The 16,534-nt window shown below is 33.2% G+C and overlaps 1 protein-coding gene across 1 annotated transcript; it reads left to right on the top strand.

The window, feature by feature from the left end:
• The first annotated feature begins 14,573 nt into the window (after positions 1 to 14,573).
• On the top strand, positions 14,574 to 15,560 carry LOC120067691 (RING-H2 finger protein ATL2-like). The gene has a single exon (XM_039019226.1). It carries the CDS (start codon positions 14,733 to 14,735, stop codon positions 15,465 to 15,467), a length of 735 nt encoding a protein of 244 aa, XP_038875154.1. The 5' UTR covers positions 14,574 to 14,732; the 3' UTR covers positions 15,468 to 15,560.
• Positions 15,561 to 16,534: the final 974 nt, after the last annotated feature.

The following is a 16,534-nucleotide window of genomic DNA, read 5'->3' as shown; positions in this document are numbered from 1 at the left end:
ACTTCACCATAAAAAGTAGACCACTTGGAATACCACCTTCCAATATTTTTCTTTGTCACATGTTGATAAATCCTTCTGAAATTTATGGTGCAACTTCCACCTACTTGGCTCATTTGGAAGTCATTTAGCCATTGACATAACTTCCACTACATACCTTGCATAACCGCCACGTCAATGCCCATGCAAACTTGTGGAACCACTAAAATACATCCTCTATCATGGTAAAGCGGACATACCACGAGCATGATTTTCGTTTCTTCAGAGGAAGTCACCGTCTCCTCTGACGTAAAAGAAACCGCCAACATCCGATCTAGTGGCCTTTGACGAACTTGTTCTATTTTTCATGTGCTCGAACTATCTGTATGCCCAGCAGCCTATCTTCAATTAGAAGACTTCTTTTTTAAACCTTTGTTGGAATCACTTCAGAACTGGATTAGAACACCATCATTGTTTAACTTGCACTTTGTAATCTAAATTATATCAACACATCCTTGACTTACAGTTGCCACAAACCGAAGTTGATCATTCCATCAAATTTTTCCACATCAAGCTTTATTGGACTCATAAAGCTTGACACACATCTGCTTTGCTCCTAGCAAATTAACAAATAGTCAACAACTTACATTATTCACAAAACATCACAGCTCAATTCAAGATTTATTTTCTGATTTGGAAGCTTATACAAAGCTGCAATCACCGGGCATACTCAGGCATTCAAGAAACTACGAACCTAACACTCTGATACCACTTGTTGGGAAAAACCTTCTACTTCTAACATAAGAATAAACAAAAAAATATCAGAGAAATTAAAATTAAACCAGTAAAATAGGAAACACAATAATACATGAAAAACTCTCAACTCAGAGAAAAACCATGACCCACCATAAATAAATCTATTATGTGAAATATCATTACAATCACACAGAACAATTTTCTTTCTCGAACTCAATTAGAAGAGCAGTCTCTCAAAGTTTTTAATACTACTCACACCATTTTTTCACTCTCAAATTAAAGAATACATAACGAAAATTTAACCAAGTTAGCACACCGAAGCTTAAAGTATTTATAATTGGACAACTTGAAACTAGAGGCATAAGCTTCTTTTATAGAACTGGAGCCCATCCCTATCCTTCAATTTAACAGATGTAGGAGAAACTGCACTTCTAATATTTTCCCAAAACCCAACATCAAATCCTCTAAGAATATAAACTAAAACAAAATCAAATTGTATATATTTCTTTTTACTCTTATATTGTAAATTTGTAATGTAAAACTATGTAGCTATCCCTTATCGGTTGATTATATTCACTAACCAACTGATTCCTCTTTCTATGCAAACTCCTCCTTCCTCTCCCCCTTATTCTATTTGGTGTTGATCTGATTCCAGCGTTTATCCTTTCTCATTGCTTCAAACTAATTTCATTCTCCACAGGTTGCTTCTCACCCAAAAAACACTGACGATGTGAAGAAGTCGAGCAAATTCAAACTCTTCATTGGATTTTGACTCTTCGTTGTCTTCTATTTTATTTTATTTATTTATTTTAAAAATAACTTTTGTCTTAACAATATTAAAATAGTCACATCATCAATATATTTTGGTTTCAAATTAGTCTAATCAGCATTCCTTCAAGTCATTAACAATTTTGTTATTTCAAATATTAAAAATGAGCATTATTGAAATTTAAGAGACAAAAGTGTTTAATTTTGAAACATAGGGACAAAATAAAAACTAAACTCAAAACTTAAGGATAAAAAAAAAAATTCCCTTTTGTTGATGTAGTTTGGTAAGAATGATTAAGTTTGACCTTGAAAAAATTTCTAGTACTATAGTAGTATAGAAGTTTCCTATACTACCTCCATTTATTATTTTTGGAATTTTTTTATACTGCCTCCTTTTATTGCTTGCCACAAGAGTAACATTTAAAAATTATGTAGCATCCACAATATAAATAAATAAATAACAAGATAATAATACATCATTTAATGATGTGTCAAATGATGAATGAGGTAGTATGTCCTAGGATAATACAATTTTTTTTTTCTCATAGACCTCTTGGTTACTAAGAGCTATACCCAATTTTGACCATGTAGTTTGAGTTTTGTATTATTTTAGCTTATATACTTTTAAATAGCCAATTTTAGTTTATTTACTTTCAATAAAATTTAAAATATAAGAAAAAATTGAATTAATTAAAATTGTAAGTCATTTAACTTTCGTAAGTGTATTAATTTACACATTTCATTAGATCTTGTTCAAAAGAAATCTTGTGAAAGTCATAATTATTACAGTTAAACTTTAAATTGTAATAAGTTAACTTATTTAGATCTTTTATTTCCCTTTGACAATGGTTAGTGCATCAATTTTTACACACGTGTAGACTTCTTCAAGTGCCAAATTAATAAAATAGACGATTAAGATTGATGTATAAACACATTTTAAAGGAAAATTAAGAATCCAAATTAATACGCTTATAAAAATTTGGATAGATTTAATTAATAAAATCATAAGTCCAACATCATAAGTCCGACACCATGCTTGTCCAACCAGAACATAATTTTGAGTATAAATTGATACAATAAAGAAAATTCAAAGTTTAAATTGATATAATTATTAATTCAAGATTTTAATTGATTCAACCTCCAAAACTTACAGATATAAATTGATATTTTTCTATAAAAAAAAAAGAGAGAGAGAGAGTTTGTTTTTCTATAGAAAAATGGTTACTAGCCTTCTTTATAAAATTTCACTTTCAAATATAATATTTAAGATAGATTTAAAATATTTTGAAAATGCACAGATTAAAATTGGATTAAACTAGATAAAGCTTAGCGATAATTGACATGATTTTTCATCTTACCGATGAGACTCCATTATTGTACTTAAAAAAATAGAAAAAAAAATATATTTTTTAAGAAGTTTGAGGGCTCAAGGCAAAGATGAGAGAGAGGGGAAGGGCATTGAGAAACCCTAATAAATGGTGTGAGTTTGCAGATTGGAACTTACTTGGGGACTGCCCAACTTCAAGCCATTATTTATTTTAATCATCCTTCCCACGAGACCCTTCACAACGTATCCAATTAAATGCCCATAACTTATTTATAAAATAATACTACCAAACTTTCCTCCACGCATGGCCATTGTCCACTATTCATTTTTTATTATCTTTATCCATATTTTCACATATCGACATAAATGATAAATCAACATTTTCATTATCTCGATAAATGAATAAAAACCAACATATTTTAGACTATTGTAGAATAATTTCCTTAGAAGTTAAATGTTCAAACTCTTATTTGAAATTAATAAATATATAAATCGAGGACCAAGAATAGTTAATATGGGTGATACTAATTTCAATTCTATTTTATCCTTCTCGGGGTGTTCATAAGTTAGGTTGGATTGAGTTGGATTGAAAGACTTTTTAGACCTAACTCAATTGTTCGAATTGTAGATTTCTTCAATACAAGTAATCTTTATTAAAAAATGAACCCAACCCACCCTAACCCAACCATAAAATATGTGAGTTAGGCCAGTTTGAATTAATCGAATCATTTATTAAAATTTTGTTCTAAAAATAAGCTAAATATGTAAAAATCCTAATTTAATTATTTTCATATATTGAATTAAGATTAACTACCCAATTTCAATTTATATAGTGAAAATTTTCTTTCTAAAGTGCAAAGAAATTACTTTTAAAAGTGGTTGAAGAATAAATTATTAAAAAAATATTGGAATAAATAAAAATTTAAATTAATATATGTATAAATAATTGTGTTATAAGTAACAAAAAAAATATTTTTTAAAATTAATAATAAATTTGGGTTGGTTCGGGTTGGTTTGGGTTATATTAGGTGAACCCATGAACCAACCCAACCCATAAAATTTTCATTTATTTGAATCAAATCTAACCCAAACTGCACGAATTAGGTTGGGTTGATCGATTTTTTCGAATCTCAAATTTTTTGAACATTCCTAATCGAAAGTTTAGTAGAACTACAATTAACTAATCACTATGGACAAATTTAATGAGAAAAAAGTAAGAGATTGTATGCCTATGATGCAAATTAAGAACAACATTAAATTGAATTGAGTTAGAAAAAATTCACATATAGAGAGTTAAATTGTTATATGTTGAATAGGAATATATATGTCAATCTAAACATAGTTTAGTGGATAAAGTATCTTGCTATCTTAGAGATCAAATATAGTTCATTTTCCACTCAATTAACTCAAATGTTTTTTTTTCTTCCAAAAGGAAAAGAAAAAGGGAGTAATCATAGATATCTCTTCAGTTAGAATTATACTCATTTAGCAAATATATGATAGGAAATTAATTACTAACACCTAGCAAATATATGTAAAACAAAATTGACAACTTTAACGTAGCTTTAGCTCTTAGGAGCATTGTAAATTTATCCTAAAATGCAAAAGTCCAAAATTTTACCAACTAAAATAGCATATGGAGTTTATTATTTCACACATTATTGCAAGTTGTCCAAGGCAAGGTCCAAAGTCTACGAGTGGGACCAAGTCCACAGGGTGTTGGGAGAAGGTATAGGTAAACGTGTGTCCCAAAAGAAAAATGCCAATGCATTGGAGTTTAGACCGACCAACCAAGTTGGTAAACATATATCAATAAAAAATGACCCAGTCGAATTTGAACTGGCATACTACAACCTCGAGCGTCGGAAACGTCCCTGACAAAACTGTTGTCACACGTAATTGTAGAGGTGTGCCAGAGGACAGACTTATAAATAGTCTCATTCAACCTCTCCAAATGGGAGAGTAAGTAATCTCTAAAGGAGAGACTCGACTTTTTTGTCTAGCTGAATTAGTCACTTCTTATACTAACTTAAGTATTATAGTGAAGTATGCTTAACACCATACCTGTGAAAAGGATCTCTTACACATGTTAGCTTGAGGAATATCAAGACTAGATCAAGAAAGGAAAAAAAAAAAAAAAAAGAACTGGAAATCGAGGGCAACAGCCACCCACAGTAAAACTCAACGCAAATGAGATCCGAACGTTGACGCGCACATATAGCGTGGAACCAAGATAAGAGAAAAGAAACTTACTCTTTTATTTTAAAATTTAAAAGTTCATTTTAATAATAATTTTTTGTTTGGAGAGGTAACATAAAGACAATGATGGATTTTTCTTAATGTAAGGAGAAGAGGACATGTTACAATTAATACCTAAATCTGATTTATTGGTCGAGTAAAAATCTAATAGCCATAGGGTTCCGAGGGTGATATATCAATTTGTTGGGTTTTTTTTTTTAAGAAAAAACATATAATATTTAGATATCTTAATATGACATGACAATACTACATTTTTTTTAATTAACAAAAATCCACTTTTGGTCTGTTATTTTTAACAAGAACATAATTTCAAAGATTAAAAAAAATACATATTAATTTTTTTGGGCTTTATCACTCATAGGCCGGCCCACTAAATATCAGGCCCAGTGGAGTTGCATGAAGGGATCGGGCTTTGCGTCCAAGATATCTTCCGCTTTTCATCTCAAAACACCCATCTCCATTTGAGCAGACTCTCATTATCATTGGGTCGGTCCGGTCTGACCCGACCCTAAAAGATGAAGAATATTAAAAATCAAGTACAACAATCTTAAAATTATTTTAAATATTATGATAATAGATGTTCATTAGATGCTCATATCCAGTATCCATTGACCATGTGTCATGCTTCCATTTCTTAAAGTGTTGTCCATATGTCTCACGTATTTGGGGGGTTTTGAAAGACACAAATGGGACAAATTCCATGAAAATTGAACCAAATGGAGAATTTAGAGAAATTTCTTATTTTATATTTTGTTAATTTATATATTATGTTTAATTAATTAATTTTATTATTATATTATATTATATTCATTTTAATATTATATTTATTAGTATCCATATTCCCGTTATGCTCCTTAAGTTCACAATAAAAATATTGTTTATGTTTGATTAGACTGACCCAACTTTAATAGTCAAGGACATAGTTCTAATCTTTAGATTTGACTCGTTGGATGAAAGTTTGAATAGTTTGTTATTATTTATTTAATAAATTTTTATAGTATATATTTTTATGTTTTTTTAATTAAATGTTACTAAAATTTGATGAATTTCTATTTTTATTTAATGATTTTTGGGTATTTTTTAAGGAAAAAATAAAAACAAAAAGTTTGTTCGCACGAGGCTTCCAGAGAAACTTTTTTCGTTGAGTTGAACTTGAGTTGGTGTTGATGTTGAGGTTGGTTTGATGCGATGTGGTTCGATCTCTAGTACTTGATCCTCTGATTCTCTCTCGGTTGGATAGATGTGCTTGACTTGAAGAAGTTCTACTCTTGTAGTGTTCGTGTCTTCAAGGGTCTTCTGATGGTAGAGAAGTTCTACTCTTGTAGTGTTCGTGTCTTCAAGGGTCTTCTGATGGTAGAGAATTCCCTATAAGCTCTGGAGTATAGAATTGATTACCTCTCCAAATGAGTAGAGTTCACAAGTGGGCTTGGGCTTGGTTGATTCATGGGCCTGGCCTTTGGGCCCAATTAATCGGATTTAGGCCTGATTTGACCCGACGTCATTGAACTTTGTCTTCAACTTCATTTCGAGACACATGTCTACTCCTAATTGGTCCAAAATTTGATGATTTGGAATTTGGTCATTAGTAAATGACATGACAATTTGTGATTGGTCCAAAATTTCTCCTTCAATAAATGTCCCTTTTCGAGATTTATGCACATATATGGGTGATGAATCTTGAAAAATATAAAGTTGGAATCAAAATCCAAATATATATGTTCTTGAATTTGACCTCAATTGATGTGTCAGTCAAACTATGAATTTAGTACATAGTTTAACTCAAATTTGGGATAAAATTTGAAGTATGGTCAAATTTTAATTTGAGGTTTCATTCCAATTTGATTTGGTTTTGAAATAAAATTTGGGTTATGCCCAAATTTTAATAAAAGATCAATTAAGATTTCTTTTCCTATCCATAATTTATTTAGATTGAAGATAAAAACAAGTTTGGACAACTTGAATTTGGAATAAAATTTGGAATATGGCCAAATTTTAATTTGGGATGAATTTTAGATCTTTCCACAATTTGGTTTGGAAATAGGGATAGCTAAATTTAGATGAGTTCGCTATAAATTTTGGAAGATACCCAAATTTGAATTTTAACTGAAATTGAAATCTAAAATTTGATTTGGATAAAATTACAAGCTTAAACTAATTTTGATTTGAAGCTTGGATAATCTAGACTTTGAACTTGAGATTTTGTGGAGTTAAATATGAGTCTTCATTTGCCTATAATGAAGCCACTTTCTTTTTATTAAATTAGATAAATCCCAAAAAAAAAAAAAAATAATAATCAATCTAACCCAAAATTTGTTAGATCTTCTCAAATGTTATATGTTTAGTCTAATCTAAAATCGGAACTTCTTCTCCAAATTTGGCTTTTAAATCTTAACCAGATTTGATTATTTATCTATAAATTGAACTCAGAAACCTCATAGAATTCACTTTGAGTGAATCAACTCCATTGCATCTGAAAACTTTTTCAAGAGCTTTTTATTATTTCTTCATTTTTTTTAATGCTTCTTGTTTTGTTTCATCGAATAGATGGAAACAGAGCACTCTCTCGTGACGAATCTTCTCTCTTTTTCTTCTTTTCTTTATATTCTTTTTATGCTTTTTTTTTTCTTCTTACTTCAATGTTGAAGGTGGATGGGTAGCCACCGATGTTATTGCTAGGCTGCTCTGTTCATTGGAAGTCAAGCCGGACGTAGATTTTCACCAAAATCGGGCATGAATATGCCATTGGGTCCAAAATCGTCGGATCTGCTGCTACTGCTTGTGAGGTTCACCGTTCTTTGCTGCTTGTGAAATCGCCGGTCTGAAATTGTTGGCGCTTCGTCGCGCAGAGAACACTCGCAAAGTCTACCACTGTTCATCGCTGCTTTTCTGAGGTTCGCCTTTGCTACAGAAGTGGGGTGACTCGTGAGTAAGGGAGGTTAGAGGCGAGGGGTGAGTGAATGCGGCTGAGAGTGAGAGAGAGAGAGAAATAAAGGATGGGAGAAGGTTGTGAGTGTTAAAGAGAAGAAAAGATTTAGACTTTAAGTTTTTTTTAATTTTTCTTTTTATTTACCTTATTTCCTTCATTTTTTTTTCAAGAAAATTTCATTTTTTTCTTTTATTTCCTTTTCTTCCTCCTTTTTTTTCCTTTTATTCTTTCTTTTTTCACTATTTTTTTTCAAAGTTTTTTTTTTTTTTTCCTTTGCCTTCTACTATCCCCCACTTTTTATAGAAATTAAAGCGCAACTCAAAGGAGTCCAACCATTTTTTTAACCTCACCGACCCATCAGTAATATTAAAGAGTGAGTTTCTCCTCTCATAAGCTTTGTTTCTTAATAGATTTTTTTTTTTCTATTTTTTGTTGTAGAAATGTCGGGTCGCGTGACCGATTCTTTGATGCACATAAGGACGACCCTGGCATGGTCTATCTATTGTATCTCTATTTGTGCTTTATGATCGTCATGGGGGGCCCCGCAAAGGCTTACAGCCCCCTATTCGATCACCCTAGGGGCGATTCCGGAAAGGTTTACCTTGTAGTGTCGTTCGTACATCCTGGTCGTCATGGGAGGGGCCCTACAAAAGCTTACAACTCTCCCAATCAATTACCCTAGGGAGGATCTCAGAAAGGTCTACCTTGTATTGTCGTTCGTGCATCCTGGTCGTCATGGGAGGAGCCCACAAAGGCTTACAACTCTCCTATTCGATAACCCTAGGGAGGATCCCAGAAAGGTCTGCCTTGTAGCGCCATTCGTGTATCCTGATCGTCATGGGATGGGCCCCGCAAAGGCTTACAACTCTCCCATTCGATCATCCAATGGAGGATCCTAGAAAGGTCTGCCTTGTAGTGCCGCTCGTGTATTCTGATTGTCATGGGAGAGGTCTCGCAAAGACTTACGACTCTCCCATTCGATCACCCTAGGGAGAATCCCGAAAAGGTCTGCCTTGTAGCGCCGTTCGTGTATCATGATTGTCATGGGAAGGGCCCCGTAAAGGCTTACAACTCTCCCATTCGATCACCCTAGGGAGGATCCCGGAAAGGTCTGCTTTATTATGTTACTCCTTGATCAAAATTTGAAGATAAGGTAAATATGCCATCGAGTGTTGAAGATAAGGCGGATATGCCATCAAACTTTGAAGATGGGAAGAATATGCCATCAAGCTTTTGAGCGGAGTCAGGTTGCCCATAATCGATCTCGCATATAAGGCGGAGCCGAACAGACCAGTGTTGTCCTCCATATGAGATGGAGCCGGATGGACCAGAGTTTTCCTTGCATATGAGGTAGAGCTAGGCAAACCAAACTTGATCTCGCTTTTGAGCGGAGTCAGGTTGGCCAGAATCAATCTCACATATAAGGCGGAGCCGAATAGACCAGTGTTGTCCTCCATATGAGATGGAGCCGGATGGACCAGAGTTTTCCTTGCATATGAGGTAGAGCTAGGCAAACCAAACTTGATCTCGCTTTTGAGCGGAGTCAGGTTGGCCAGAATCAATCTCACATATAAGGCGGAGCCGAATAGACCAGTGTTGTCCTCCATATGAGATGGAGCCGGATGGACCAGAGTTTTCCTTGCATATGAGGTAGAGCTAGGCAAACCAAACTTGATCTCGCATATGAAGTGAAACCACGCCAACATTTTTGAAGAGGAAGTGAAGTTACACCAACATTTTGGAGAAGGGGTGAAGTTGTACCAATATTTTGGAGAGGAAACGAAACTGCACCATGACTTTGGAGATGGGGTGAAGTCGCGTCATCAGTTTAGAGATGAAATGAAACCGCGCCATCAGTTTGGAGATGAAACGAAGCCACGCCACGACTTTGGAGATGAAGCGAAGCCGCGCCAACATTTTGGAGAGGAAACGAAACCGCACCATGACTTTGAAGATGAAGCGAAGTCGCGCCATCAGTTTGGAGATGAAGCGAAGCCACACCAAAACTTTGGAGATGAGGTGAACCACACTAGACTTTGGAGATAAAGCGAAACTGCACCAATATTTTGGAGATGAAGCGAACCACGCCAGAATTTAGAGATGAAGCGAAGCTGCATCATGATTTTGTAGACCGAGTCATTGAAGATGGAGTCGAGCCATGCGCACTAACCTTGAGCTTGAAGATAAAGCGGAGCCATGCACACCGACCTTGAACTTGAAGATGGAAGTGGAGCCATGTACACCAATCTTAAACTTGAAGATGGAAACAGAGCCATGCACACCGATCTTGAACTTGAAGATAGAAGTGGGGTCATGCACGACAATCTTGAACTTGAAGATGGAAGTGGGGTCATGCACACCAATCTTGAACTTGAAGATGGAGCTGTTGGGATTGGTGTCCTAATTCTCCCGGAGTCTCGTTGTTTTGTAAAGATACACATTGTTCAATGAATAAAATAAGTGTTATTTAATTCTGGCATTTACTCATATCCAATAAACAAAGCTCCTTGGTTATCTTATGTGAAGTTAATCATATATATATGTGATATACAAGTGGATCATGCCTTAAGTGATAACCAAAATTGGTTTGTAGTATAATGATTAAGGTGGGATACCTGATCCTGGTGACACTACGGATACGGCACGCTTTGTAGAGGTTTGCAAGTGTTATAAACTAATACAGATGGTAGATCCTGACCATTCGTGCAGAGACGTGGAACGGGGGTGTCCTATATAAAGAGTTTGTATAAGACCTGGACCACGAGATGACTAGACTCTGTATATAACGTCATTGATACTAGAGGCTTGTATCTTTAAAGGACTTCAGTCTTCAGAATGCTTGTATCTCCAAAGGACTTCAGTCTTCAGGTGTGATCAACTTCAGAAGTCCAGGAGTCTTCTGATTGTAAAGAATTCCCTATAAGCTCTGAAGTATAGAATTGATGACCTCTCCAAATGAGAAGAGCTTCTCTATTTATAGAGTTCACAGGTGGGCTTGGGCTTGGTTGATCCATAGGTCTGGCCTTTGAGCCCAATTAGTTGGACTTGGGCTTAGTTGGTCCATGGGTCTAGCATTTGGGCCCACTTAATCGGATTTAGACTTGATTTGACGTTTGGGTCAAATTCAACCTATTTGTTGGGCTTAGTTGGACTTTGACCCAAATTATAATATTAAATTGGCCCAAATTAATCTTATCTCAACGGTCATGATAAAACCACATGGCATCATTGAACTTTGTCTTAAACTTCAATTCGAGATACATGTCCACTCCTAATTGGTCCCAAATTTGATGATTTGGAATTTGGTCATTAATTTAGTAAATGACATGGCAATTTGTGATTGGTCCAAAACTTCTCCTTCAACAACGTTCATGAATGAAACATTAGCGATCTATTTTTCTTTTTTGGAACAAAAAACTGTTTTATGAGCACAACTCCATTTTGCGTTTTAAAAACATTGTTTTTCATAAGCATAGTTTTCAACCACAAAATCATGCTTATTGTACAATTTCCATTTCGAGTTTTTTTTTCCCTTAATGATTATTGTCTTATAAAGTACATATTAAATATTAAAAATACATGTTTAAACTAATTCAAACATATATTATTACTAAAAAGATTTACGACTCAAATCTATGCATACTTAACTGGAAAAATAAAAATAAAAAGATAACTAATTAAATGTAAAAATAGTGACCAAATATGTTTGAACTAAAAACAATGTTGAAATGGGAGGGAAGACAAAAGATCGTAGTAAATTAGAAATACATTTAGGTTAAATTACAAGGTAATTTCTTAAACTTTCAAGTTTGTGTTTATTTAATGAATGAAAATTTAAAAGTATCTATATATCCTTTAATATTCAATGTTGAATCCAGTACGTCCTTAAATTTTTAATATTATGTCTAACCATTCTTTGACATATTCATCATTAAAATCAACGAAACTACTAAACATATATGTATAATATTCAATGCTTATAGTCTCAACAGTCATAAAATTTTGTTTTGTACATGATAGATTAATGAATTTATTTGAAAAAAATTAAACATATAGGAAATTAGTATAAACAAAATTGAAAATATAAAGACCTATTAGACATTTCAAAATTTAATGACTTATTAGAAAAATTTAAATGTCTAAAATCTATTAACTTCTATATAGACATCTGAATGAATCGAATTCCCGCAACAGAAGCGAATGGTCGCTTCTATCAATGAATTGGTTTTTGGAATTAATCAAAATACATAGAAGAATAGTATAGAGGACAAACAACAACTTAAACATGCTTTCTTAATTCACATAGAGGAAAGGGAAAGAAAGAAAACTTACCCTTGAAGATCTCCTTCTTCACGAATTTCTCTCCTTGAAGGTCACGAATTCTTAGTCGCTTCTCACGAACACAACAAGAACACAATAAATCCTCCAATGATGAACACTACCACAAGAGACTTCCTTACTATTCTCAAGGTGGTAATCAAGGTAGAGGTGTGGGCTTGCCTTCTTAATTTTTGGTGAGGGAGATAGGGAGAATTTGAGAGAGAATTTCATTACAGAGGAAGAAGATTAATTATGCAGAGAGTACTCCCAAGAATTTCACGTACTTAACTTTTTTTTAACCTCTCTATTTTGCTCGTGCAAGAGAGATGAGGAGAGTTATCAAATAACTCATTTCATTATGTGGAATAACTCTCAAGGGAGTTATTTTACAATTTAATTATATTGCATTAATATAATTAAATAAAATTATATATTATATCACATATAATATATATAACCTATAGTTTATATTATATCATATATAATATAACTCATAATTTATATTCTTTCATATAACCTATAGTTTTAATATGAATCATATTCACATTAATTTTAACCTATAGTTTTTATATGAATCACATTCATATAACTAGTATTTGAATCATATTCAAATACATATCTCTCTTATTAAATTTTATATTATAATGTATCCAAATACATTATATTATTTGTATCTCACACAGTTAATTTCCTTTAATTAATTAAACAATTCAAATTAATCCAAAATTAATTAATTCTCATTAAACCCTTATTGAGCTACAAGGGACCTTATGAACCTCTCCAATGATATGAGATTAATTAATCAATCAATCAACATTCATTAACTGTCAATCACTCCACCAAAGACTAACAGTTGCACTTTTCGCACTATAGATATATTTTCATGTCCATTGGATATAACCAATCAACAGTAAGTCGACCCTTCACAAGTTTCTCATAACTAAAGTTGGGTGAAAATTACCCTTTTACCCTCTTGTTGTTATATCTAACTTCTTAACCCTTGTTATATCTAACTTCTTAAGTATCATTGATCCCTTTAATGAAAAATTAATCATAGTCCAACTATAACTAGACCTCTCCCTGGCTAGTGAGAGGGTGAGGTGCCCATTGTTTAAAACCTGGAATCAGTTCTTAAGGGAGCAATTTATTTATTTACCCTATTATCGAGTTGAAGTGAATTTCATCTTGTATAGTTGTGTTCCCAACTCCCCACTCGGACAAATCCTCAAAATAGTAGGCATATTGAGTTGGTGAAACTGACCACCCCCACCTATAAAGATCAAAGGATCGCCCTCATAGACAGAAGTTCACAACTCACTCAAGATTAAGGTCAAGCCACCTAGGCCATCCTAGTGAAATGTAAGTTTTTTCAAGTAATGGCGTTATAAAGAGAGACTGATCATTTCGTGGCTCGATCTTATACAAACTCTTTGTATAGGATACCTCCATTCACATATTTCTACATGAATAATCAAAATAAAATCATTTATAACACTTTACAAAAATTGTAACAATTACAAAATGAGTTGTAATTGTAGTATCATCAAGATAAAGTACCTAGCCTTATCCATCTACTAAAGATCTTTCAAGTTATTACTCAAACATGATCCACTTATATGTCACCACATACATGTTTAAGCTACACTAAATAACCTGAGATCTTAGTTTTTTAGTTTTGGATTAATGCAAACTAAATGTTAAATAAAACAACACTTTATTTTATTAAATAAATAATTAATTTGAAGAAAAGATTTACAAACTACGAAACCAGAGTTTAGTGTCCTAAAAGTCATGTGTCAATTTTTATATTATCCACGGCTTGTAGTTATTTATATTTGGTATTCATATAAAACCACACCCTATTTGTCACTTTATCTATAAATAGTGGTATTGAAAAAACACACATTTGTGAGAAAATTCACTTTAAAATCTCACTTTGAATTTCCATATTATCCTATTTTAATTTTAGTTAATTTATTTTTAAAAATTTATTATAATATTATATTTTCTCCATATATGTGTTTGTTCATCCATTTCACAACAACCAAATATTTATTATTTTAAATGATCAGTCTATGCAATTTGTTTTGCCTACACCACTACCGCCAAATCCACTTCTTTAGTAAGTCCAAATAATTTATTTAAAAAATATATATATATATATATATAAATATAAAATAGGGCTAGATATTAATTAATAATATTAAATCTTGTTGACCTTCAAAGACCCCAAAAAACAAGCTACCTCCCTTGAAGAGAAACCCCCACGAAGCTTCCTTCTAATTTCCCTTCCTCTTTCCTTTCAATTTTATTATCCCTTTCTTTCTCTCTTCAATTATCAACAAATTCATTCCTTCTCCTCTCTTTTCACTCCCAGTTTCCCCCATATCGCAGCCGTCAATGGCCGACGACGACGACGACGGCGGACTCTTCTCTCCACCGTCCTACAAACGCTACGCCTTCAGCGGAAAAATCATGCTCGGCGCAATCATTTTATTGTTATTCGTCGTCATCCTCATGATTTGTCTTCATCTCTACGTTCGATTATACCTACTTTCCTCCTCCCGCCGGCAATCCCACAGCCGCATCCGCCGCCGCCGCCGCCGTGAGCACTTTGTCTTCACGGCGGAGCCTCGAATTGCTGCCGCTCCGTCGCATGGTTTGCCGCAATCGATTCTCAAATCCCTACCCGTTTTCGTTCACTCGGGGAAACCTGACCCGGATCCGATTTATTGTGCGGTTTGTTTATCGGAATTTGAAGAGAACGAAATCGGGCGGATTATTCCAAAATGTAACCACAGCTTCCACGTGGGATGTATTGATATGTGGTTTTATTCGCACGTGACTTGCCCGCTTTGTAGATCCGAGGTGAAACCCGAACTCGGATCTGGATCCGGCCCATTTGATGACCCGGTCGAGATAGCTATTGATATTTCTGAACCGGGTTCAAGCTCTGGTGAGGAAGAACCAGATCGTTGGTGTCCGGTTGAGATGGCGGCGTCGGTGGAGCTAGTGGACAACGAGTCGAGGCAAGTGGTCGACATGTCGGATGATGGGACGTCAAGGATAACGGCGAATTTTGTGAAGTCGTTGTCCGTGAAGGAGGAAATAGAAGCGGTGCATTCAGAAAGATAACAGTCTGTGGCGTAACGGAACGGGGTTGGAGTTGTAAATATCTATTTGGTGTCAACTAAAATACAAATACGAACTTTTCATTTTTTCCCCTTATTTTAATAGCGTTCGTTTTTTATTTTTTTGTTTTTAAAATTAAATATTTTTTGTTTTTGAAAATTAAATCTATAGGCATTTATTCATCCTTTAAATTTCATGTTTTGTTATATTTTTCCCAAATTGTTTTAAAAATTAAGATAAATTTTAAAAACAGATAGAATAACTTTTAAAATCTTGTTTTTCTTTTTGAATTTAACTAAAAATTGTACTTAAAGATGAAAATGATTAAAAGAAATGAAGAGAAAATATATTTAATTTTTTTAAAAAATAAAATAAATATATAATTATGCTTATTTTGACGACTACAATCATGATTTTAATACGATAAGAGATTATCAGAAAAAAAAATTAATTAAAAAAAAATCATGATCCATGGAAAAGAGTGATAAGTATAACAATCACGCATAATCTTATTCCAGCTCCGATTACCAAAAAATAAAGGAAAAAAAATCTCACTAAAAAGGATAAAACATTTTTAAATAACTCAATTTAAAAATAAAATCCCGCTTTAAATCTTATTTTGATGCCTATTTATTCCATTTTTGTTCTCTAAACTTTTAAAAACGTATATTATAGTCCTTAAACTTCTATATGACTTATATTTTCAGATGATTAAAATGTTAATGCTAACGAATCTAAGTTTCAATTTTGAATTAGATGGTAAAACGATTTTCTATAAGAAAATTCAAAAGTTTTTTTGTTCAACATTTTAGTTGTTTAGTATTTTGGCATATTGGTTGTTGATTTACTTCACTTCATTTTGTTCAACACATGCTAGATACAATTACATCCAAGAGTTAACAAAATCTTAATAGTAGATAAAAAAAATAAACACTTTTTAAAAATCCAGGGACTAAAATGATCATTTTTATAAGTTTAAACACCAAAATGGAAGATGCAAAGTTTATGAACCAAATTTAAACTAGGAATATTCATGGGTTGGGTTGAATGACTTTTTGGTCCCAACCGAA

Source organism: Benincasa hispida, chromosome 12, assembly GCF_009727055.1.
Source record: "Benincasa hispida cultivar B227 chromosome 12, ASM972705v1, whole genome shotgun sequence".
NCBI classification, from domain to species: Eukaryota; Viridiplantae; Streptophyta; class Magnoliopsida; order Cucurbitales; family Cucurbitaceae; genus Benincasa; species Benincasa hispida.
The sequence above is the reverse complement of the archived record's forward strand: the minus strand, read 5'-3'. Positions and strand labels throughout refer to the sequence as shown.

What these genes read in the sequence shown, in the direction of transcription:
- LOC120067691 (XM_039019226.1), top strand. Translation starts at nt 14,733, where the DNA reads ATGGCCGACGACGACGACGACGGCGGACTCTTCTCTCCACCGTCCTAC.